Source organism: Manis pentadactyla, chromosome 6 (genome assembly GCF_030020395.1).
Source record: "Manis pentadactyla isolate mManPen7 chromosome 6, mManPen7.hap1, whole genome shotgun sequence".
Classification (NCBI taxonomy): Eukaryota; Metazoa; Chordata; class Mammalia; order Pholidota; family Manidae; genus Manis; species Manis pentadactyla.
The window spans coordinates 65,619,997-65,643,535 of NC_080024.1; the positions used below are offsets into that span (position 1 = coordinate 65,619,997).

General features: G+C 37.7%; 1 protein-coding gene across 1 annotated transcript in view; it reads right to left on the reverse strand.

The window, feature by feature from the left end:
• Nucleotides 1–10,397: 10,397 nt before the first annotated feature.
• Nucleotides 10,398–23,539, reverse strand: part of MYO3B (myosin IIIB) — a 487,104-nt gene continuing 473,962 nt past the window's right edge. Inside the window, exons 32-34 of the mRNA XM_057503926.1 lie at nt 13,943–14,049; nt 13,522–13,568; nt 10,398–12,715 (exon numbers count right to left, since the gene is read on the reverse strand). Coding sequence (XP_057359909.1) covers nt 12,577–12,715; nt 13,522–13,568; nt 13,943–14,049 — 293 coding nt within the window. The 3' untranslated portion in view covers nt 10,398–12,576. The remainder of the gene's footprint in view (nt 12,716–13,521; nt 13,569–13,942; nt 14,050–23,539) is intronic.

Here is a 23,539-nt window from a genome sequence, read left to right on the forward strand (position 1 = left end):
TATGTGTCTTGGTGTTGTCTTCCTTGGGTCCCTTGTCTTGGGAGATCTGTGCACCTCCATGGCCTGAGAGACTTTCTCCTTCCCCAGATTGGGGAAGTTTTCAGCAATTACGTCCTCAAAGACACTTTCTATCCCTTTCTCTCTCTCTCTTCTTCTTCTGGTATCCCTATAATGCGAATATTGTTCTGTTTGGATGGTCACACAGTCCTCTCAATATTTTTTCATTCTTAGAGATCCCTTTTTCTCTCTGTGCCTCAGCTTCTTTTTATTCCTCTTCTCTAGTTTCTATTTCATTTATCATCTCCTCCACCATATCTATTCTGCCTTTAATACCCTCCATTGTGCTCTTCAATGACTGGATCTCCCAGTGGAATACATTCCTGAGTTATTGAGTATTTTTCTGTACCTCCATGAGCATGTCAATGATTTTTATTTTGAAATCCCTTTCAGGAAGATTCATGAGGTCAATATAATCTTTCTCAGGAGTTGTATTAATAATTTTACTCTAAACCAGGTTCCTTTGGCTTTTAATAGTTGTATATGGTGCCCTCTCGTGTCCAGAAGCTCTACTTAATAGGGCTGCTCAGCCCCTGAAGCAATGTCGGGAGTCACAGCGGAGTGGTATTGGCGCCTTGGGGGAGGAAAAAGCTGTTTCCTGCTTCCTGGCTGCTATGCCTGTCTCCCCTGCCTGAACTAGTGGGCTGAGCACACAAGTATAAGCCTCTATGCTTTGTGTTTGTAGTTGCTGTAGATAAGTCTTCTCTCTGGCTGGCCTAATGTTTGCCGGTTTCCGAGCCAGGTGGGGCTGCCCGGGAGAAAGGCGCAGTTGGCTGAGTATCACAGAGGTTGTCCTTGGAGCTGTGTAGCCAGCCAGGGAGCTGGAGCGCCTGAAGATCACGAGAGCTCTCAACCTGCTGTGCAGAGTGCACCTGGACAATTTTGTCTACCTGTCCTTTCTCCTTAGCATTACTCTCTGTGCAATCCTTGCCCCTTTAGCAGCCTTCTTGCTGTTAGGAAGTCTCTCAGACTGGCTGCTTTTCTTTTGTCCCAGAGCAGCTCGATATGGATCCCTGCTTTCCACAAGCAGCTGGAATCTCAGTCTCTCCAGGAATTCTGCCTGTTTTAGCTTTCCAACCCCCTAATTATGAGAGTACCATGCAAGCACCATGAAATGTAGGTTTGTGGTCCCAGAGCAGATCTACGGAGTTAGGTATTCAGCAGTCCTAGGCCTCCACTCCCTCCCTGCTCCATTTCTCTTCCTCCTGCTGGTGAGCCTGGGTTGGGGAAGGGCTTGGGTCCTGCCGGGCCATGGCTTTGGTATGTTACCCTGTTCCGTGAGATTTATTATTTTCTCCAGGTGTATGTAGTTTGGCACAGTACTCTTTCCTGTTGCTCTTTCAGGATTAATTGTATTAACTATATTTTCATATTATATGTGGTTTTAGGAGGAAGCCTCTGTCTCACCTCTCACGCTGCCACCTTTAATCCATTTCCTCTGTTCCCCTCCTTTTGTTTTGAATGATATGTAGCCTAGTAAAACCACAAGAGTGTGAATGAAGAAAGCATTCTGTGTGACTCCAAAGACTAGCATTCTCTACTGTCATTGACCAAGAGGCTGGTTTGGAGAACAGTAAATACCAGAGGCTCACATAAGTTTGAAGCATTACCCAATTAACTAACTAAGCATAGGTGCTCCCTAACATCTCATTTTATTTACAGGTTGTCACTGGTTCATGTGTGTCATCTGTAAATGCACAAAATCCTTCTCTGCCTTTAACATAAGTTGAGTATACTGAAAACTGATTTAACTGGGTAGTATGGTTAAAACAGCCAAGCTAGAGTCTACACAGAGACACAGCCTGAACTGATGACCAGGTCAGTTTTTTAACCAATTAACTTGATCAATAACCAGTCCATGACTTTCTTGAGAGATCCTCAGTGGGTCAAATGACTCAAACCACTGGGTGTGATTATATATGGTGTTGTAAGTGAGTTATAGATAGAAATAAGAAAATATTTAAGAGGAAATATCTCAACATCTCTTTGGAATTTCTACTTCACATATTTGACTTAGGATGAAGACTAACATAATTCAATAATGGCTACATAGAAAGGGGGCAACATATGTAATTAATATAAAGGAACCCCAAATATTTTTCCTAGGAATAATCTCAGATCTTTGAAAAAAAGTGGTATATGTAATATTACAGTCTTCAAGTTTATTTTAACTGTCATGAGGGAACTAGCAGTAAATACCTTATGAAATCCCACAAATAAAATAAGCAGTGTGAAAAACCAACAAACACAGCTCTGAGCAAACCACCTTTCAAAGACTGCTTTGATGATTAATAAATACCTGAAGTCCAGTTATGTTGGTTTTTTATTTTTTATTCTCACCAACTTCACTAGCATGCAAAATTACTTTCTCTTATCTTTAGTATAAACTTAATTTTATCCTTCTCTTCAGCATTTGATTGTTTTCATCCTACAAATCTAGGCAATCCTACAAACCCCCTTGAATTACCTGTCCACTTCCTTCCTTCCTTTCCCATCAAGTTCCTGGGGAAGTAGTCTGCTGCCACAGGAGACTAAAGTGACTGTTCCAGTCACCCAGCAACAGATTGCAGATAAAGTCCAGATTTCAACCCATTTCTTCTGCATGGCATCATCTTTAATTTATCCTTCCTCCACTCCTTCCTTCCCTAACCCTCATGACCCAACATGAAAATATTTTTGCAAGATGTACTGAATTCACAGCCCTTTCTATTCTTGCTTCAACTACCTTTTGCTGAACTCCCACTGAAGTCTTCCAGCTGATCTTGCCTCTCACTTCTCCCCTTCACAATACAGCTAACAAGCTCTCTCTAAGTCCCAGCTTGTTCAGAGCATTCCTCTGAACAAAATCCTTGGTGGTTTCTTGTTGCCCAGTAGATAGCGTACAAACTCCTAAGCATAGCATTCAAAGTTTTCCACAAACCAATTTTTCTGATTTGACCTTTTTTTTTTTAGTGCTCTATGCTCCAGTCAAACCAGACAAGACCTTAATTTTCCTGCTGTTTCAGTCTGATTGGGCTTTTTCAAGACACTTGTTGTTCTAGTTGCACAAGAGTGCTTCGAAGAGGGCAGGGAGACATTTTTTCTAATTCAGACCAAGGGTACCAGCCCTTGTGTTTTACTTTACAGGATGCCAGTTTGTTCTACCCCTGCCCATCTCTGCTCTACCTGCCATACAAGATTCAGCTTAAATACTGATGCCTTCACAAAACATTCCTTTATGCTCCTTCATCTGATCTGACTATGCATTTGTCACATTTCTGCTTCTACTTTGTAAGCTCCTAGATGAGCTCAACTATAGTGTCTTAGAACAGTAGTATCTGGAAATTAATTGTGAGGTGTGGAGTAATTTATTTTTAATACTAGTTCACGTATATGGAATTGTATACTTAAAAAGGGTAAATTGTAGGTATGTGAATTATATCTCAATAAAGCTATTATAAGAATAATAATTCAAATATGAATATTTGTAAATGATTACTTAAAAATAATTTTAAGCAGGACAGGTTACAACATGCCAGATATAGCATGCACACATTTGTGATTCCTATTTCCTGAGACCTTTTTTAAATGGAAGTAGAGAAGAACTAAAGGGAACAAATACAAAATAGTGATGAGAACAGAAGATGAAATCATCAGGGGAGAGATATTTCAACATATTTCTGAAAGATGAAATATGGGTAGAAGAAAACATTTACTTCCAATAATAAAAGACTGGGTAATTCAAACTGTTCTCCCCTTGAGGCTAATAGTACATTAGTACATAATTTAAAATACACCTGATGGGACACACTGGAAAGCTAGGAAGAAATAATAAAGAAATATTAAACCAAGATCTAGTAGAAGACAGAAATTCTGGGATAAGAACTCAGCATCTGGGGCAACTTTTCTTTTGGGAGGCATTTGGCAATTTCAGAAGACTCAGTTAAGAAGCTGTGAGGCTGAGCAGCTGGGGGGGCCAAGGGGACAAAAGTTGGCATTTTAAACACTTATCTCCCCAACACACACACACACACACACACACACATACTTTGACTTGGGAGTGCAAAGAGCTCCACTGTTGAAAATAGTGTACCAGATGTAGACTGCTCTCATAGGTGTTGGAAGTCAGTTTCAAACTATTCCAGGCTCTGAAGCTGGATTAAAGTGGTCCTGATTAATTCATGTCCCTGGCTAATATTACTGTTTTATGGAAGAAGGGAATATTATCCTGGGTTTTAAACTATCTTGACAAACAATTTTGCAGATATGATTTCCAATAAGCAATAAATAACAACCAAGAGAGTAAGAAAACATGAATGAGAACCATATCATAGTAAAACTTCTAGAAACCAAAGATAAAGAAACCTTCAAAGCAATCAGGGAAAAAGATTACCTTCAATGGAATAACATTTTGACTTATCACTGATTTCAACCAGATACAATGAGATCTGGAAGATAATGAAGTGCTATCTTTAAAATCCTAAAAGCAAATAACTGCCAATATAGAATTATATACTCATCAAAAATATCCCTCAAGAATTAGGGTAAGACATTTTCAGTTAAACAAGAACTTAGAGCAACAAACTCACACACTGAAATGTTCTCCTTCGGCAGAAAGAAATGAATCCCAGAAGAGAAGAGAAGAGATCTAGGAAGAAATGAAGAACAGTGGGAACAATAATAATGTCTTATGGATTTAAAATATATATGAAGTTAAAACACACCACAATAGTGGCAATATAATAAAGGAGGAATATATAATATGGACAGATATAATATTTTAAGGTCCTTGATTTCTTCAGTTTCTAAGAAATAGGTAAAAGTATCAAGAAAGACTAGATTTTGATAAGTCAAGGGTACATACTGTAGTTTCTTGGGTAGCCACAAGAAGATGATAAAAATGTCTATATTTATCTGTTAATTTATCCTTAAATTATACAAAGAAAAAATTTGCCAAAGTTAAAAGGAGAAGTAGGCAAATTCATAATCATATTGGAGATTTTAACATACTTCTCTAAACAACAGATAGAAAAGCAGTCAACAAATGAGTAAGCATGGAGATGCCAATGAACAAATTGACCTTCTGTGAATACTGAGAAGACTGCAGAGTATACTTAATTTTTGAATGTATATGGAATATTTACAAACATTTTATCAAAAATACCTTATGCTCAGTCACAAAGTCTCAATAAATATCAAAGTCTTGAAGTCATACTGAGCTTGTTCTCTGGTTATAAGAACAATTAAGCTAGAACTCAAAAATAAAACTAAGAGAAAATCCCTGTATATTTAGGAATTAATAAGCTTCTGAAACTCTCATTTGTCAAAAAAGGAATCATAATGGATATTTGAAAATATTTTGAACCAAATGACGATAAAAATGCCTGTATGTTGCTGCTAATTCCCGAAGGGAAGATTAGAGTATAAGTGGATATATGAGAAAGGAAGCCTTAAAATCCCAAGATGTTAGAAAAAAGTAACAGCAAATCATGCCAAAGAAAGGACATAATAAGCACAAAATAAAAAGTTAGTGAAATAGGAAACAAATAAGTAATGAAAAAGATAAAATCAAGTGTTTCCTTTAAAAGACTAATGAAATTGACAAAGCTGGTAAGACTTGTCAAGGAAAAAAAGAGAGAATATAAATTATTACCATCACAAATGAAAAAGGGATCTTACTATGGCTTTTACAATATTAAAAATATCTTAAGATATATTTTGAACAATTCTAACCAAATTTGAAAATGTAGAAGAAATGGACAGATTTCATAAAAATGAAACCTACCAAAAGTGACATAAGAAGAAACAGAAAATATGAAGCCATAAATTATTAAAGAAATTTAATCTGCAATGAAAGCATTTCCTAATAGAAAATACAGGCACAAATAACTTCCCTAGTGAATTAAAAAAATTTAAGAAAGAATTAATGTCATTCTTACACAAACTCTTCCAAAGAAAGACAAATAAGGATATTATGAGAATTAAAAATTTACATGTTAATTTCATCATTTCATTTGATAAAATCAAATATCCACAAAAAAATGGAAATTAATTATTTAATTCCTAATTAATTTCCTTAATTCCTAAGGCAGAAACTCTCTTAGGAATAGAAAGGAACAGCAAATATAATTAGTGTCAAAACACTGAATATTTTTCCTTTGAGACTGGGAAAGACAAGAGTGCCTACTATTAGCCCTCCTACAGCCTGTACTGGAAATGTTAGCCAGGTCAGTGTGTCATATTAATTTAAAAAGTGACTCCAAATCTCTCTCTCTCCCCCTCCATCCATGCCATTTGTAGTGTAACTGACTTTGCAGCCCTTTCCATCAAGAGATGGATTCTATTTACCCAATCTTGAATCTGGGCTGGCCTTGTAGTTTCACTTTGGTTAAAAGAATGTGGTGGGAGCAGAGGATCTGAACAGACACTTCTCCAAAGAAGAAATTCAGATGGCCAACAGGCACATGAAAAGATGCTCCACATCACTAATCATCAGAGAAATGCAAATTAAAACCACAATGAGATATCACCTCATACCAATAAGGATCGCCACCATCCAAAAGACAAACAACAACAAATGTTGGTGAGGATGTGGAGAAAGGGGAACCCTCCTACACTGCTGGTGGGAATGTAAATTAGTTCAACCATTGTGGAAAGCAGTATGGAGGTTCCTCAAAAAACTAAAAATAGAAATACCATTTGACCCAGGAATTCCATTCCTAGGAATTTACCCTAAGAATGCAGCAGCCCAGTTTGAAAAAGACATATGCATCCCTATGTTTATCATAGCACTATTTAGAATAGCCAAGATATGGAAGCAACCTAAGTGTCCATCAGTAGATGAATGGATAAAGAAGATGTGGTGTATATACACAATGGAATATTATTCAGCCATAGGAAGAAAACAAATCCTACCATTTGCAACAAAATGGATGGAGCTAGAGGGTATTATGCTCAGTGAAATAAGTCAGGTGGAGAAAGACAAGTACCAAATGATTTCACTCATCTGTGGAGTATAAGAACAAAGAGAAAACTGAAGGAACAAAACAGCATCACAGACTCACAGAACCCAAGAATGGACTAATGGTTACCAAAGGGAAAGGGACTGGGGAAGAAGGGTGGGAAGGGAGGGATAAGGGGGAGAAAGGGGCATTATGATTAGCACACATAATTTAGGGGGCAGGCATGGGAAAGGCTGTACCACACAGAGAAGACAAGTAGTGATTCTATAGCATCTTACTACGCTGATGGACAGTGACTGTAATGGGGTATGTGGTGGGGGCTTGATAATGGGGGAAATCTAGTAACCATAATGTTGCTCATGTAATTGTAGATTAATGATAACCCCCAAAAAAGAAAAAAATATGGTGGAATTGACAATGTGCCAGTTTTAAGCCTAAAGAGACACACTCCTCTTTTTTCTTTCTCTCTTTCTTTTTTGGAGACTCTATTACTGCTGTTGGGGATAACAGCAAACTGGAGGATGAAACCATGTAGAATAGAACTAACTCATCCCAGCTGTCCTTGCTGGGGCATAGATATGTGAGGAACCCAACCAACATCAGCAAAGCTGCTTAGCTAATTGCAGATGCACAAGTGAGCCCTGACAAGACTAGCTCAAATAAGCAGAAATATTCAGCCAACTTGTGGGACTTGTGAGAAATATGCTTGATTTTGGGTGGCTTATAATGCAGCAGTAGCTACTGATAAGGGCAGTTCAGTTAAAAAATGTATCAATGTTGAAAAGGATGAAAAAGTCTATAGTTATTTGCAGAGAGTATACTTGTGTATGAGAAAATCCAAAAATATCTACAGATACATTATTGGAATGAATGAGTAAATTTAGCAAAGTTGATGGATCTCAAATATGAAATGTCAACTGCATGTAAGAGCAATGTGTTAGTCTGTTTAGTCTGTTGTAACAGAATATTATAGACTTGGTGGCTTAAACAACAGAAATTTCTCTCTCAAAGTTTTGGAGGCTAGGAAGTACAAAATCAAGGTGCCACCAGATTTGATGTCTGGTAACAGCCTGCTTCCCAGTTCACAGAAAGCTGTCTCCCTTCACTGTGTTTCACCTGTGGAAGAAGAAAACAAGCTCTCTCTGAGCTCTCCTTTGTAAAGGAACTAATCCAATTCATAAAGGTTCCATCTTCATGACCTAATCAGCTCCCAAAGGCCTCACTGCTAAATTGAGGATTAGGTTTCAGCATATGAATTTTGGGGGAGACATAAACATTTAGTTTATAGGAAGCAATAAATAGAAAACAAAAATCAGAAAACAACTTATAAATAATAAAAAGTTATATGTGATACATAGGAATAAAACTAACAAAATATGTGTAATATTTCTCACATAAGGTTATAAATTATTGAGAAAAGAGAAGGAATAACTAAGAAACAGAAGGATATACAATGTTCATGGATTGAACAATTCAATACTATAAACATGATAATTCCTTCCAAAATGACTTAAAGATACAAGATAATCCCAAAGAAAAATCTCAGCAATCTCACCCCACCCCAGAAGTTGACTGTTTGAATGTATAATATGCAAAAGGCCTATACTAATCAAGGATCTTTTGGAGAAGAAAAACAATTTTGGAAGATTGGCTCTGTCATATACCAAGATTATTATAAAGGTACAATATTTAAGACAAGGGGAACAAACAGATCAATGGAACAGAATAAGAATCAAGAGACCCATGATCACTTGATTCATGTAAATGGTAGTATTTTAGAGTAGTAGGAAAAAGATGGCCTTTTCATTAAATGTGTTCCAGATAGTTGAATATGCATTATAGAAAACATGGAAATTGATCCTTGTACTGCATTTACAAAATCAATTTTGAATGGAAGATACAAATGTAAAAGAAAAAATAATAATGCCTCCAGAAGAACCTGAAGGTAAATATCTTTATGACCTTGGTATAGGACAAGATTTCTTCACAAGCCATAAAAAACTAATCAAAAAGGAAGATTAATAAGTTGTACTATGTTAAAATTAAAAACATTTTTCATCAAAAGTTACTTTAAGAGACTGATAAGGCAAGCCATCTAATGTGACAAATATTTGTAACACATATAACTAACAATATATAATACGTATCTCAACTTAAAAGGAAAAAATAGTTAACTCAATAAAAATGGGTATATCACAAAAGAAGGTATCGAAACCGACCACTAAACACATAAAAATGTGCCCAATGTCATTATTAATTAATGATAAGTAAGCTATAATCACAGTGAATAGTACCATACACCTATCAGAGTGCCCCTATGAAGAGACTAACAGCATGAGTTAATGAGACTGTAGAACAATGGAAGCTCTCTTATTCCACTGGTGTGATTGTAAATTGGTAAAATCACTTAGGAAAAGTTTGCTATTATCTACTGAAGTGCTGATATATGTACTTTAGGACCCTGCAATCCTAATCCTAGGTTTATAGCCAATAGACATGCATGCAAATATACGTGCAAAGACATGTACAACAACATCCATAATTGCAATTCCAAAATAGCCCCCAATTGGAAACAATTCATATTTGTCTATCAAAAGTAGAATGGCTAAATCAATTATGTCATATTCTTATGCTGGAATTCATGCAGTCATACAAATAAATGAACTGTATTGACATTCTACAACATAGATTAATCTTACAAATATAATATTGAATAAAAGAAATAAGACCCCCAAATTATGTTTGATTCCATTTATATAAAGTTCCCAAAACCTAACTACAAAAGGCAAATGCATGTTAGTGTTTAGGAATGCATTTTAGTGGTAAAATTATAAGGAAAATCAAGGAAGTGTTTACTATAAGAGTCATGAGAAGGCTTGTCTTTGGGGAGATGGGAGGGGATAGTAGTGATTGGAGAGGGGCGTGAGGGAGACTTTACAGTCTCCTTGACTGTAGAGGTGGTTATATAGATGTTCATTTTCTGATAACTTATCAGACTGTGGGGGTGGTTACATAGATACTCACTTTCTGATAACTTATTGAGCTGAGTCTTCTGATTTGCACCATTTTCTGTATATGTATTACATTTAAAAAAAAAAAAGAAAGTTTAGAAAGTGAGTGGAGGCATTTTTGCAGATGAATCAAAATGAAAGAAGAGCAGCGCAGAACATGAACACCAAGGGTTTGCAGTGAAGCTGTAAAAATTGTTCTGCTTCCAGAATTATCTGTATTTTGCCCAGGCTCAGTCATTCTGCTTGTCTTGACATTGTCCTTCAGCCTGTTGGTTTCCTTCATGCTAGCTTCCTGGTAGAGTACTGGCTAAAGTCAGTGGTACAAAAAATAGGCATTTAATTATATAAGTTAATTTAAAAGATAATCAACATAAATTTAAACATAAAATTCTAAACACTGGATGAAGTAAGAGAGGGGAGGTGGAATTGAGATAAATGCAACTCTTTCATAGATGGGGAAAGTAGATATTATTTAAAGTGATATATCAAGAAGATAGAAGCAAATTATTCAGAGACCTGATGGAAACCATTAAAATAATTAGAATTAGAATAAAAAGTGGCTGCTCCTTGGGGAAGGGACTAAGATTAGGACAGGGAGAAGAAGATTGCTTTCCACTATAAACACTCTGGACTATGATTTTGTTTTGTTTTTGCCTTGTGCATATCACTTTGATAAATCTAATAAGACATTTATGAAATCTCAGGTTGTATCATCTCCTCTACTTGATTTAAGAATTGCTTTTTGATTGTGTGGCATTATGATTAGCCCAAGAATAGTACCTACAGTCTGTCTTATCTATGCCATAGCTGATAGTGCATACTCTATCTTAAGTTCTGGTAGGAGTTATAGCTGTAATGACCAATTGTTGCAGAGCTTTGGAAGTATGATTTTATAATCACTTCTATTTCCTTTTTAACTTTATTTGTGGATACATTTTTTAGAAACAAGACAGGTATACAATTACTTTGTACACAGACAAGTAGGAAGTTATGAACTTTTCTATCCAACGATTTGAAAAGCAGCTATTATCAAATCAAAAGTAGATGAATCAATGATAAAAGTGAAATTTCAAAAAACACTTATCTTAATAACAATGTTAAAAATCTACATATCCTAGATATTAATTTTTAAACAATAAAAAAAGTTCATTTGTGTTTTTTCTGCTCTAACAAACCTTACAAACATTAGCCTGCAGTGAAGATCTGGGAAAAAAATCAAGACTCATTTTTCAAAAACAGAAGTTTAAATATTGAATAATTGGTTATATTTATTTCTTTTTCTTATAAAATTACAATTTCTGATGTCACACTTCATTATTTCCTTTTTGTAAAATGCTTATTAAAATTCTCCTTGTTAAAACTCTGATTTTTTTTCTCAAAATCTGGGTATTCCCATGTGTAATATCTGCCAAGTATTTTGGAGTATGAAAAATGTTGAGAACATCTGTTCTAGAGAAAAGGTGTTGTAGGGTTTTTTACATCACACAGCAACCTCACATATTGTATTGCATAGAGTAGTTAGTCAAAAAAAATTTTGTATTGAATCATATTGAGTATTACAATATATGGTATGACATCATTATGATAGGACTAGCTCAACTTCCAGGGAAAAATCAGAGCTTATGGTGCTTAAAGTGTGATTAGTCCTGTATAACATAAAATTGAAAGTAACTTTCCTGTAACTAAGTAATGCCTCTCCATTCATTCAAGAGTCGGCATTTACTGGATGTCCATCTGTGCCAGGCACTACACCAGCTCTGTGCACACACAGGTGGACAAGACCAGATCCTTCCCCTATGGCCCTTTTCAGCCCAGTGGAGCCAGCTTCCCAGAGAATGGAGTTACTAAACCACCTGCATGGACTCTGACAGGTCCAAGTTTTCTTTCTCTCTCTTTTTTTTTATTGCTAATGTGATGGGGGTGGATGGGAATAAAGAGGCAAATCTTTATCAGCATAATAATTAGCAAGAGAGGGTTCATTCTCTCATAGAAAAAAATCTGAAAGATTTAGTTCTTTCCCCCTAAACACTAAAAGTTATTCTGGCCTAGGAGACCTTGAATGCACTTCTTCAGGATGGGAACCCTCAGCAATGGAGCCCAGACCATGGGGAGAGGCAGGCAGGTAGAAAGAACAGCAAAGGGAAAGGAGGATGCAGTGGAGAGGTGGGGAGGAAGAGACTCCTGGATTTTCACAGGGGCAGATTCTGTATGGATTGACTTAAGGAAAATAAAGAAATATAAACATTCACAATTCTTATGATGAGATTGTGTGTGTTACCCTCTTAGATGTTGGGAGCATAAATGACAGCTATTGCTGCAGTGGCAGTGTGCTCAGTGTCCCACAGAGACCCATGGCATTAGGAAGGGAAGAACTTCCCAGCTCATGTTGCACTGCAGATTGGTATGAGAAAATGGCTAGGAATCTGAAAATTGTTCAGTGAGGCTCCGGTACAGACCACATGTCCAAAGAAGTTGACCCCATTATAGTGCTTTCTTAGTAACTGACAGTCAGTCAATTACCATGACTGTGCTTACGCTCAACAGATCTGTGGGACAGGAAGTACAGCTCAGTGCCTAGCAAAAGGTGCTCCTTTTGAGGATGAGGAAACAAAGAAAGGATTGGCTGAGTTGTCTTCCTCTGGGAGGGAGTCCACAGGTGACAGAGATTTATAATATTCATCTTCCCCATCAAGCACTTTGATTTGGCTGCAACAAAGAAAGAGTTTTCAGCAGAAAAATAAAACAAATGCTATAGTCATCACTGGGACGGCTAAAGTTGTGTGAGTACTGTAAACAGGTTTGGCTCCCCATACTGGAGGGCAAGGGCAGCTTAGGGAAGCTCAGGCTCTCCTAGCAGAGGAACTGGGGTCTGATGCACAAAACCTTTCACCTCTGGGTCACACACTGATGACAGGCCTAATTTCGTGGTGCCTGAAAGTTGTTGCAACTTGATTTATGTGAATTAACTTCTCTGTCTCTGCTCTCCTCAAGATGAGAAAGTTCCCCTCCTGCCCCCTCCAGTTCTCAAAGCTAGTAACCAATTACCTGCATCGCTGCTATTCTCAACTGAAATGCTAACAATCAAATGAGCCACAAACTCCTTAGTGTCCTCTATCTAACCATTGGGGGAAATTTTCCTTTGTGTGCCTTTAACACCCAGGGGTAGGGTAATGTGGGGGAAGCAGCCTCTTTGCACTGTGTGGAGTGCTCTTATTTGTGGGAGGGTTTTATACAATCTGCTACATCTCCAGTTATGAGGAATGCACAATTCCCTGGGTTAATTGTGAGAGATAACATTTGCCTTTAGGTGGTAATTTCAGCCTTTTCAGACATAATAGATTCAAGGTTTTACGTACCTGCTACTGTGAAAAGTAGTTTCCAATGTCAATAATAGTGGTGATATCCCCACTGCGTATTTTTAGAAGCCTCTCTGGAAAGTTTGCATTTTCTGTAATATCACAAAGGACCCTTTCTGTTTACAGTTGCTTAGAACTAAGAAGACAGATATTTACCCAAGTTTTCTTGGCTTCCTCTTGCTCCCTTGATATTCTAGAGTTCCCTGTGGAGAGGGCCAAGAACACACAGTCAAAGCAAAGCAGCAAGTCGTTAATTTTTAATTCAAAGTGATTTTGTGTTGAATGCAAGCAGATGCTGATAATATCAGAAGTCACAGCATAATTTTTTTGATCAAAGGGCTCAAGTGAGCCTGATGAAGCATGCATCTTGCTCGTCTTTGATAAACCACATCAATTATTCACCGTGAAGGCAGACATCCTGACATGAAAGCAACAGATAAAGAGCCTAAGCACATGTTCAAGACGAGAGCATAGGAGAGTGGGGGTGGGGCTGAAGGGGCTGGAGCAGGTATTAATAACAGAATTATTAACTAGAAACAAAGCCAGTAAAACAGCTTTATGGCCACTTTGAACTTACATTTAACTGGTTATAGTACATGGTGTCCTCAGGGCTACTCAACATTTTGGGTTGCTGACATCTTCGGCGACTTGTTCGCTGCTTCTGTATAAGACCATTTTCTGAACCTGTAACAAGAAAGCAAAACTTTACTGTAAACCATCTGAGCTGTTGGGAAAATTAAGTGAAAAACTGCTCCTCACATGAATGTGCTCAGTAGAAACTGGGCCCCATTTTAGTGGGCATGTTAGAACTTTGCTAGTATTGGGAGAAATGTCATCCAAGAAAGCACACACACACAGGAATCACTGAGTGTAAACAAGAGCCACTGTCTGTAACTTTCCCTTCCTCTTTCTTACCTGAATCAGCAGTCGAGTGATAGAAAGCAAGTTGTTCAATCCACATTGGTGAAGTAGAAATTGGTGGTCAGTCTTAGAGTAGAGAGTGCCCTTTCAGTGGGATGACTCAGGACACGGAAGGCAATCTGGGATAGTCTGCACCACATCCTACACTGAGAGTTCAGAGACATCTGGAGCACACACACTCTTGGGTAGATGAGAAGCAAAACTTTCAGTGGGACATATTTTGGAGGAAAAATGGTTTGAGCTCGTATTTACTGAAAAGCTTTGAATAATGCCATTGATCCATGCAATCTCTGGAGGTAGTGCAAAGGAAAAGGGGAAAGGAGGACTGCACGACTTCATGGAACAGCCTCTCCATGTTAGTTCTGATTTCAGAACCTGGGACCAAGAATGAACTGGAGATTTAGAAACCACGTGTCCAGTGAAGTCATGATTTATTTCCTTTCCAAGCAAATGATTTTCGTGGAATCTGCTGTTGTTTGGCACTGCATTTGAATCAGGATTCAACAGTTCTAACTTCTTGCCACCACACACATACACACAGACACTCGAGCTGGGGCTGCCATAGGATATTATTCATAAATGTCATGGTCTAGAGAAGAGATCTTTTCCTGGACCATGTGTGTATCAGAGACTCCTTATTCATAAAAAAGAGTTGGAGATTTGTACTTGGCATCATGGTTTGGTTTCACTAGAGATTCCTACTATTTAGGGAAATTCTTCAGGAATTTTTAAGTGAAGAATGACTCAGCAAGGACCATTATGAATAGTGAATTACCAGTTTCATAAGTATAAAGTTTTGCATTTTTAATTTTCTTGAGTTGGCACCTATCTACATTTGAACAAGACTATTAGAACCATACAGGAGTTTAGGAACCATCCATTCTAAATACCCTTTTTTTTTTCAGAAAAGGAAGCGGACTCACAAATGCTGAATGACTCATCCCAGATCAAGTGGCAAAGTGGGGACCCAACCCTAGATCTCTTACCTCTTGTTCTAGCAAGAAGACTATAGTTTTTTTTTAAACTATAGTATACTACCTTTCCTAACAAGGAATTAAAAAAAAAAAGCCAAAGGTCTAAGTGAAAGTAAGCTCCATTGAGAAATATTAACTAGCACAGCAAAATTATTTTGCTTGTTTGGGGTTCCATTAGCCTTAACAGACATCCTTTTCTACATTTTCAGGAACTCTGGGCAGAGGACAGGATTCCAGTCTGTTGTGTTGGCATTATCCTCAGGGTATAAGGAATCTAGAATTGAAATGGCTTCTTTCTGATAGTTCCAATCTCCTACTTGCTTTGTGAAGCCCACATTCTGTACAAAGTCTCCATTCGGTAGAACACAAGATCGTGAAGCCCTTTTGTGTCACCTCCTCTGATTTGTAGATTAATGGACAGAAGCATCTGGAGTTAAGGCTGCTGGTGTGAACATGCACTGGAGATCTGCTACTCTCCCGAGAACTAATATTACAGGAGTTCCAACTACGGCAACTCAAGAGGCTGATCTTAAATAGCATTTGGGTTCAGCTGGAGTTTATCCCAGTTCAGCTGGACTTTTTGTAGTGTTTACAACTGATCAGAAACTTTTATTTATATTCTCAACTAAGAATGCTTAATGTAAGATGTGGTGCTCAACTTCTGCTTTTGATAAACTTGCTGTTCCTTGGGTGGGTGTTCTTTTCTTGACTCTTGGAATTAAGTTATTGGATGGAATTTTTTCAATTTTAACATTTATCCCATTTAACATTAAAAAAAACTGCTGGTGTCTCATGATGTCTATACTATACTAGAATCTAGTACAAGCAAGTGCCCAACTTAGCATCAAATTTTTATTTTCATTATTTTAACTTTCATATGTCCGTATGTCATGATATTTTGCTGAGTCCCGTAACTTCCAGGTGCTTTGCCATTGGAACACATCTGAGTAGCATCATCGGTATAGGCTCAATCATAAGCAACCAAATAAATAATTGGGAAATGAAACAGTATTCAATAAATGTTATTGTAACAATTTTTTTTTTTTTTTAAATAATTATTTTTTATTGAAGGGTAGTTGACGCACAGTATTACATTACATTAGTTTCAAGTGTACAACACAGTGGTAGAACATTGATATACATAATTCTAGGTTCCAGCTATCACCCTACCAGGCTGTTACAATATCTTGACTATATTCCTTATGCTATACATTACATCCCGGTTACTTATTTATTTTACCATTGGAAGTCTGTCCTTTTTTTTTTTTTTTTTTTTTTTGTGAGGGCATCTCTCATATTTATTGATCAAATGGTTGTTAACGACAATAAAATTCTGTATAGGGGAGTCAATGCTCAATGCACAATCATTAATCCACCCCAAGCCTAATTTTCGTCAGTCTCCAATCTTCTGAGGCATAACAAACAAGTTTTTACATGTAGAACAAATTCTTACATAATGAATAAGTTACATGGTGAACAGTACAAGGGCAGTCATCACAGAAACTTTTGGTTTTGCTCATGCATTATGAACTCTAAACAGTCAGTTCAAATATGAATACTCATTTGGTTTTTATACTTGATTTATATGTGGATACCACATTTCTCTCTTTATTATTATTATTTTTAATAAAATGCTGAAGTGGTAGGTAGATACAAGATAAAGGTAGAAAACATAGTTTAGTGTTGTAAGAGAGCAAATGTAGATGATCAGGTGTGTGCCTGTAGACTATGTGTTAATCCAAGCTAGACCAGGGCAATAAAACATCCACGTATGCAGAAGATTTCTCTCAGAACGGGGGGGTGAGGTTCTAAGCCTCACCTCTGTTGATCCCCAATTTCTCACCTGATGGCCCCCCTGTGACTGTGCCTGTCTTAGGTTGTTCCTCCCTTGAGGAATCTTACCCGTCTCTGGCTAACCAGTCATCTTCCGGGGCCATACAGGGAAATGTAGAGTTGGTAAGTGAGAGAGAAGCCTTATTGTTTGAAAAGGTTAGCTTTTTACTTCTTTGCATATTTATGCCCTGTGGCTTCTATGCCCAGCATTTGTCTTGAGGTATCTTTACCACTTGGAGGAGTTATGATACTCGGTAAATTTGATATGAGGCACGAATTCTATTTAAGGGTTGTAATTAGGAAGGAAGAAGAAAAGCTATAGAAGTAGCAGGCGGAAGAAAACATGGGAAGATTGATTATTTCTTTGACATATCTTCTTGTAGAGTAACTTCAGCGTATATAGGTTTTAAGCTACTACTTAAATTGCGCACACACATTAACATAATAGGAGTATAGTTACATAACCAAAGAATATCTGTAATTACCAGCCATCTCCAGTGAAACCAAGAAAACCATTAAGGCACCTTAGGCATTTGTGAAAACTTATCTATGATATGGTTGATATTGTCCAACTGAACTTGAACAGTCTGAGAGAAATCAGACAAATTAAAACAACCCATTCCTGGGGACTATTGTAACAATTTGATAGCAATATGTAAACGATATAACTTAAATAACTTAAAATATAACTTAAATACAGATTTCTGTTTCACATAAATGTTTATAAGCCAAGCCAAACTCTTCAAACAATACTTTGATATTTTTAAGTCTAAGCATATCTTCTGCAATAGTTGATATATACCTATATTAAAAAGTGGTTGTTTATCTGAAATTCAAATCTAGCTGGGTGTTCTGTACTTTTTGTTGTTTTTAAGTCTGCAACCCTAATTAAAGTACAATTCTAAGTCACAAACAAGGCTTTTTGTGATTTAAAAAATATGATAATGAGGCAGGGACCCTGGTGTAGGCAGAGTACAGTGAGGGCCTGGGGGGGAAAAAAAGGCAACACAAGATAATCACAGTCAGAACAATGTAACAGTGTGCAAAGAAGTCCCTGTTGAAACTCTGTGTTAAGCATTATGCAAAGTCAGAGTCACACTAATTCTCTAGGGTAAAGATACCAGACTAGGAATATAGACATTCTTCAGTGAGATCAGTTAAAGCCCAGAAGGCCAGGAGCAACTTGGCCTGGAATGTTTGAATGTTTGCAGATAAAGAAGAGTATCTCAGCATAACCCGTGACTTTATTTTATCAATTAGACCATGACACTGTAAAATTCACCTTAGCCTGCTAAAAGGCCCAGCTTATTTTTAACTGTACCTATATGCTGTGTTTCCTTCTCTAATCCTAATGAAGTAATCTGCAACCTGAGCAAAAGATTAATTTAGTAAGCAAGCTCAGCTATAAAACATCCCAAAAAGTTAAGAAGTAAAATTCTTAACACACTCTTTAGCAAACAGGCAACAGTCCAGCCCACCTTGGGGGCAGAACAGGCAGTCTTCATTGATAGGCTCCCAGAGGGAAGCTGCTATCCTGAGAAAAATCAGAGCAGCAAATTTCTTCTGTTACTCATCAAAAATGAGCATTCTAATACAAGTCTGCACCCATAGTCCTTTACCCCCATTCCTGAAAATCCTCAACCGTGCATAAAACCCCTAGGCAACGTACCACCGTGGACTCTCTTGTCCCCGAGGAGCTCTGTCCTCTCATTTTATCTCTAAATAAAAGCCTCTACCTTGCTCTCCTATCTTGAGCATTTGTGAAGTTCATTCTTCGGCTCCATGAACAAGAACCCCAGCATCAATAACAAAAAGTGTTATTATATTCAATTTCATCTCTTAGAGTCTTAGAGATGCAGAAAAAAGTTACTTCTTCTAACTGACTTGCTGAATTACAGCTATTTTGACTACAAATGTTCTTCCCCTACACTGTCCTCTAACACTTAGTGTTTTACTTTGCATCATCTACCTCAGATGTACCCGTCTGGTAAGTTTCCTGGCATGACTGCAATGAGGAAAGGACGCCCGCGGAAGGAGGGCAGGATGGGGCAGGCAGCCGAAACAGTCCCCTGCCTGGGGGGCAGTATGGATTCCAGGGCCCCGAGGAGTGCACAGGCAGGAAGTAGGGCTCCTGGGAGGAGAGAGAGAGAGCTCACTCTGTGAGAGCCATTGTCATGCGCACCCTGTGGCGTAAACCTCTGTGGTCTGGCTCCTTATTTTTACATCTAAGGGGTCCGAAGCCCAGGAAGCTTGGGCCCCTTTGCACGTTTCCTTTCAAAGCCAGGGCTAGAACTCACGTTTTCTGATTCAAAATCCCTAGGCCGAGGCCACAGCCTCTTTTATGCTTGTTCCTTTACTGAGTCATTCTTGTAAGTTTTCACCTCACCACCTCGAACTTCAGGAGGGACTAAGGAATCTGTGGGCTTTTGTAAAACACACATAACACAAACACAAACAAAACCAGAAAGAGAGATTTTCTCCTGGGGTGCATGTAACTCAGATCTTCCTTTCTAAGATGAAAGAAAAGCTACAAAATTTCCCAGTTGCCATGTTATGTCATGAACAATCTTCTTCAAAATTGTGAAATTGCTACAAAGAAAACACCCCTGAGTTAAATTAGTGCCTGTGGAAGATGGGAGTTACATGTTGTCTGTGTGGAATTTTCTCCTTATTAGTTAGGGAGGTGGTAATAACTTCTCTTGAAACTATTTCATAGCTCAGGGTTTGGCACATACTGAACAAGTTGATTAGCATTAAAAAAAAGTATCCATTCAATACTTTTCTAGGAATATGCATTCACTTTGTTTGAAACAAAAAAACAAAACCCAAAATTCAGTAACTAGTTACTGTGTTTTCCCCCACATAACAATAAGTCATAAATATTTTTCCATGATATAACCTATTTTAAAAATAGTATCTTTTAGAGTTACATATTTTTACAGTAATAAATGAACACAATGTTCAAACAGATTAGGCAGTTGGAAAGTCCATCCTTTCCCGCTCCCTGATCCCATTCCCAAACAGTGGCAAGTGATGGAACAAGGTTCTTATCTGTCATACAGATGAGTCTAGATCTATTTATAATCATTTCTAACCATTGTACAGTATTTCATTTAATGGATGATCCAGATTAACTTATAATTTCCGATTTTGGGCATGGAAGTTGTTTCCAATGTTTTTCTATAATAAGTAATGCTTATTTCTATAATTTCTATATATTTTTATATTTTTATTTCTATTCAATGTTTTGCTATAATAAGTAATGCTTATTTCTATAATTTCTATAATAAGTAATAGTTCTATTTTTGATAATCCACATTATTTTCTTAGGATAAGTTCCTAGAATTTGAATTACTGGCCAGAGTATACATATTTTAAAGTTATGATTTGTATTTGTAATTGCTATTCAGAAAGCATGCAGCAAAATATCCTTCTACCACTTGTACTTGAGATCACCCATTTATGAGGGCTCAGTATGGGACAGTATGGGAATTGTCAGAAAAACGCCTGACAATTTAATAAGTGAAAAATGGCATGTCATTTGTGTTTTGACTTGCATTTCACTGATCACTTGAGAGTGTGAATGTCTACCCTTTCTCCTTTGCCACGTTTATTAGCCCTTTGTGTTTTAGGATTCCCCTTGACCTGGAAGCAGCAGTAAATTTCATAGGTCTTGGCTGGGCCTAAAATGGGTGGAGCAGTATTGCCTGTCTGGTGTGAGGGGATATGAGAGGGCCGACTGCCTAATAGGTGTGGAGATGGCTATTTTTTAAATTACATGTTGTAGGAAAGTATTTTTCAAACTTCTGTCATTCATTGACTACCAGACATTTTTTGCAATATTCAAGATGTGTACTGTTCTTTAGTATTTTAATAATCAACTAATTTCTTTTTACTTACATATATTTCCTTAAAAATGAAACTTTATTCACTACTGTAAATAGAAAATCAGTGTCATTTGCCATATACAGAAGTAAACCATAAAGTATAATGAAAACAAATAATATTATCACACCTGAGCTGGATTCTGTTTCCCTTGAATGTTCTGGGCTTCTTAAATGCTTTGTTAAAAAGAGAGGTAAATAAATGAGGAATTTAAGATATACTTATGAGTTGAAATAAGTCAGAGAAAGACAAATACTACATCATTACACTTATGTGTGGAATCCAAAATAAAACAAACAAAACAAAGCAAAACCCAAACTCAGATACAGAGACCGATTGGTGGTTTCAAAATAGGTGAAGGGGATTATTAAGTAAAAATTTCCAGTTATTAAATAAATGGAGATTCAATGTACAACATGGGGACTATACTCAGTAATACTGCATTGACTTTGTGAGGTGACAGAGGTAGACTCATGTGGCAGCCACTGCAGTGCACACGAGTGTCCGATCACTATGTTGTACACCTGAAAGTAACATAATACAACATGCCAGTTGTAACTAAAAAACCCCTCACATTCTAATACCTCTATGACTTTCTCCTTAATATAAAGAAGTTAAACAGTATTAAAAAGGAGTAACTTTCTTTTACACAATTCAGTGTTATCTGAGGTCACATCCACACTCCATCTAAAATCAGGTTGCAGACCACCAGAGAGGCCCATGTTCCTCACTTTGAGAATCATGAATGTTAGGTAAGAAAATAAAAGCAATGGAGTTAGAAAATCTGAGTATGAATCCTGCCTCTAGTAGCACTAATTAGAGGTCTGAACCCCTAATTAATTGGAGATCTAATTATCTCTGGTTTCCAGAGGTATGATGCTGTACAGTGCTCTTCTGGAGGTTTCAGTATGAATGAATGACAAACCTGAAAAGCCGTTCAGACCTAGAGATACTCCTTTTAAAGCAAAACATAAACATAAGGCAAAATTTCTGGGGTGTCAGGAAGGTTAGAACTAGTCAAAAAAGTTTAAAAGGCACAAGCTTAGACTACGTTATTCAGATACAGATTCGGCAATGGGTTGCCGTTGGTTTTCTTTCCTTCAGTTTTATTTTGCATAGTATTGAGAATGTTTGCTTCTCACTCCATCTCTCTGCTTTTAGGATTTTTAAAACTTATTCTGAGACCTTGCAATATTCCCTTCCAGCCAGGTGTCTTCTCATGGGGATGACGGACTTCATCTGTATCCTCCCAACAATGGTTGTTCCTTAACTTTGGCTCTCTAGGGGGCAGGAGTGAAGGTCAAAATGAACACCCAAAATATGTCCCATGGAAAAACACTGTTTATTCAGCTTTTTCAAATATGTCAGCATGAAAAAATCCAAGACCTGGATCTGATGCTTAATGGCCTCACAATGCCAGGCAGCAGGCTGGGAGGTGTCATTTCTGGAGCTCCTGATGAAACACAAATCACCAAGTAAACTACTCAGGAGCTGGGAAACAATGTCCTGGGCAAAAGCAGATAAAAATGGAATGAAAGAATGTCTTTGAAGACTGGAACGACATTTTGAATGCTTGAGGATATGGGACACCAGATAATATTGGTTTTTCTAAGCTAATTGTGACAGGGTCTTTGATTCCTTGTGGCAGGGGCCCCTGAGGCATTCATCCCCAGCTCTGCCTTGAACTCTAAGTTGGGAACCCGGTTCTAGTTCCTGTTGTTAGTGTGCAGGGGGCTGATCAGCTATAGTGAGACCAGGAGCTGGACTTGGGACCAGCAGGCCTGGGCATAGTCCAAGCTCGGTAACTTGCTGGTATATGACCTCGGGTGAGTTACTTATCCCTCTGAGCTGCCACGTTTTATCTGTAAAACAAGGGGGTTGGACTGATACAGTGGTTTTTCAACAGAGGCTGGTGGTATGGCACATTACACATGTTCTTGCCTGGAGATTCTGAGCCATTCTCCTCAGAGTCAGGCTCCTTCCCCAAAGCATCTGTGTACAGTGAGAGCTGTGCCTGACAGATGTTTGTCCCATGAAACCAGTGTGAAAGGAGGAAGAGGGTGATAACCATCAGCTGAGAGGCTCTTTAAAGCCCCTTTCAACTTTAAGATGCTGATACTACAGAGTTCTAGCCATTGACCTCTTAGGGCTTCATCTGCAAATGAACATAAATGCTGTTGGCCCTACTAGCTTATTGGAAGTTAAAGAAGACCATTAAAATGAAATCAGGCTTCAGGGGAAAAGTTCTCTGTAACTACACCAGAACTCCATTATAACATGACTGATTCATTTAAAGAGCAATGCTGCACAAGATGGGCTTGTCTGAACCCCTTTCTGGGTTATTTGGTCACTGATGAACTAAAAGATCATATTTTAACCTCACATACTCAACCTTCTCCCAGCTGTGAGCAAAAACTGCAATGTATGGGTTAATATTGTACAGCCGTACAAACACCCACCCAGGCTCATAAATTCTAAAATTTTCTCACACATGGGGAGAGCAGTCATTAGTATGAATGACTTGGTTTGGGGAGATCATACACCAAATGACTGGCAGGTGT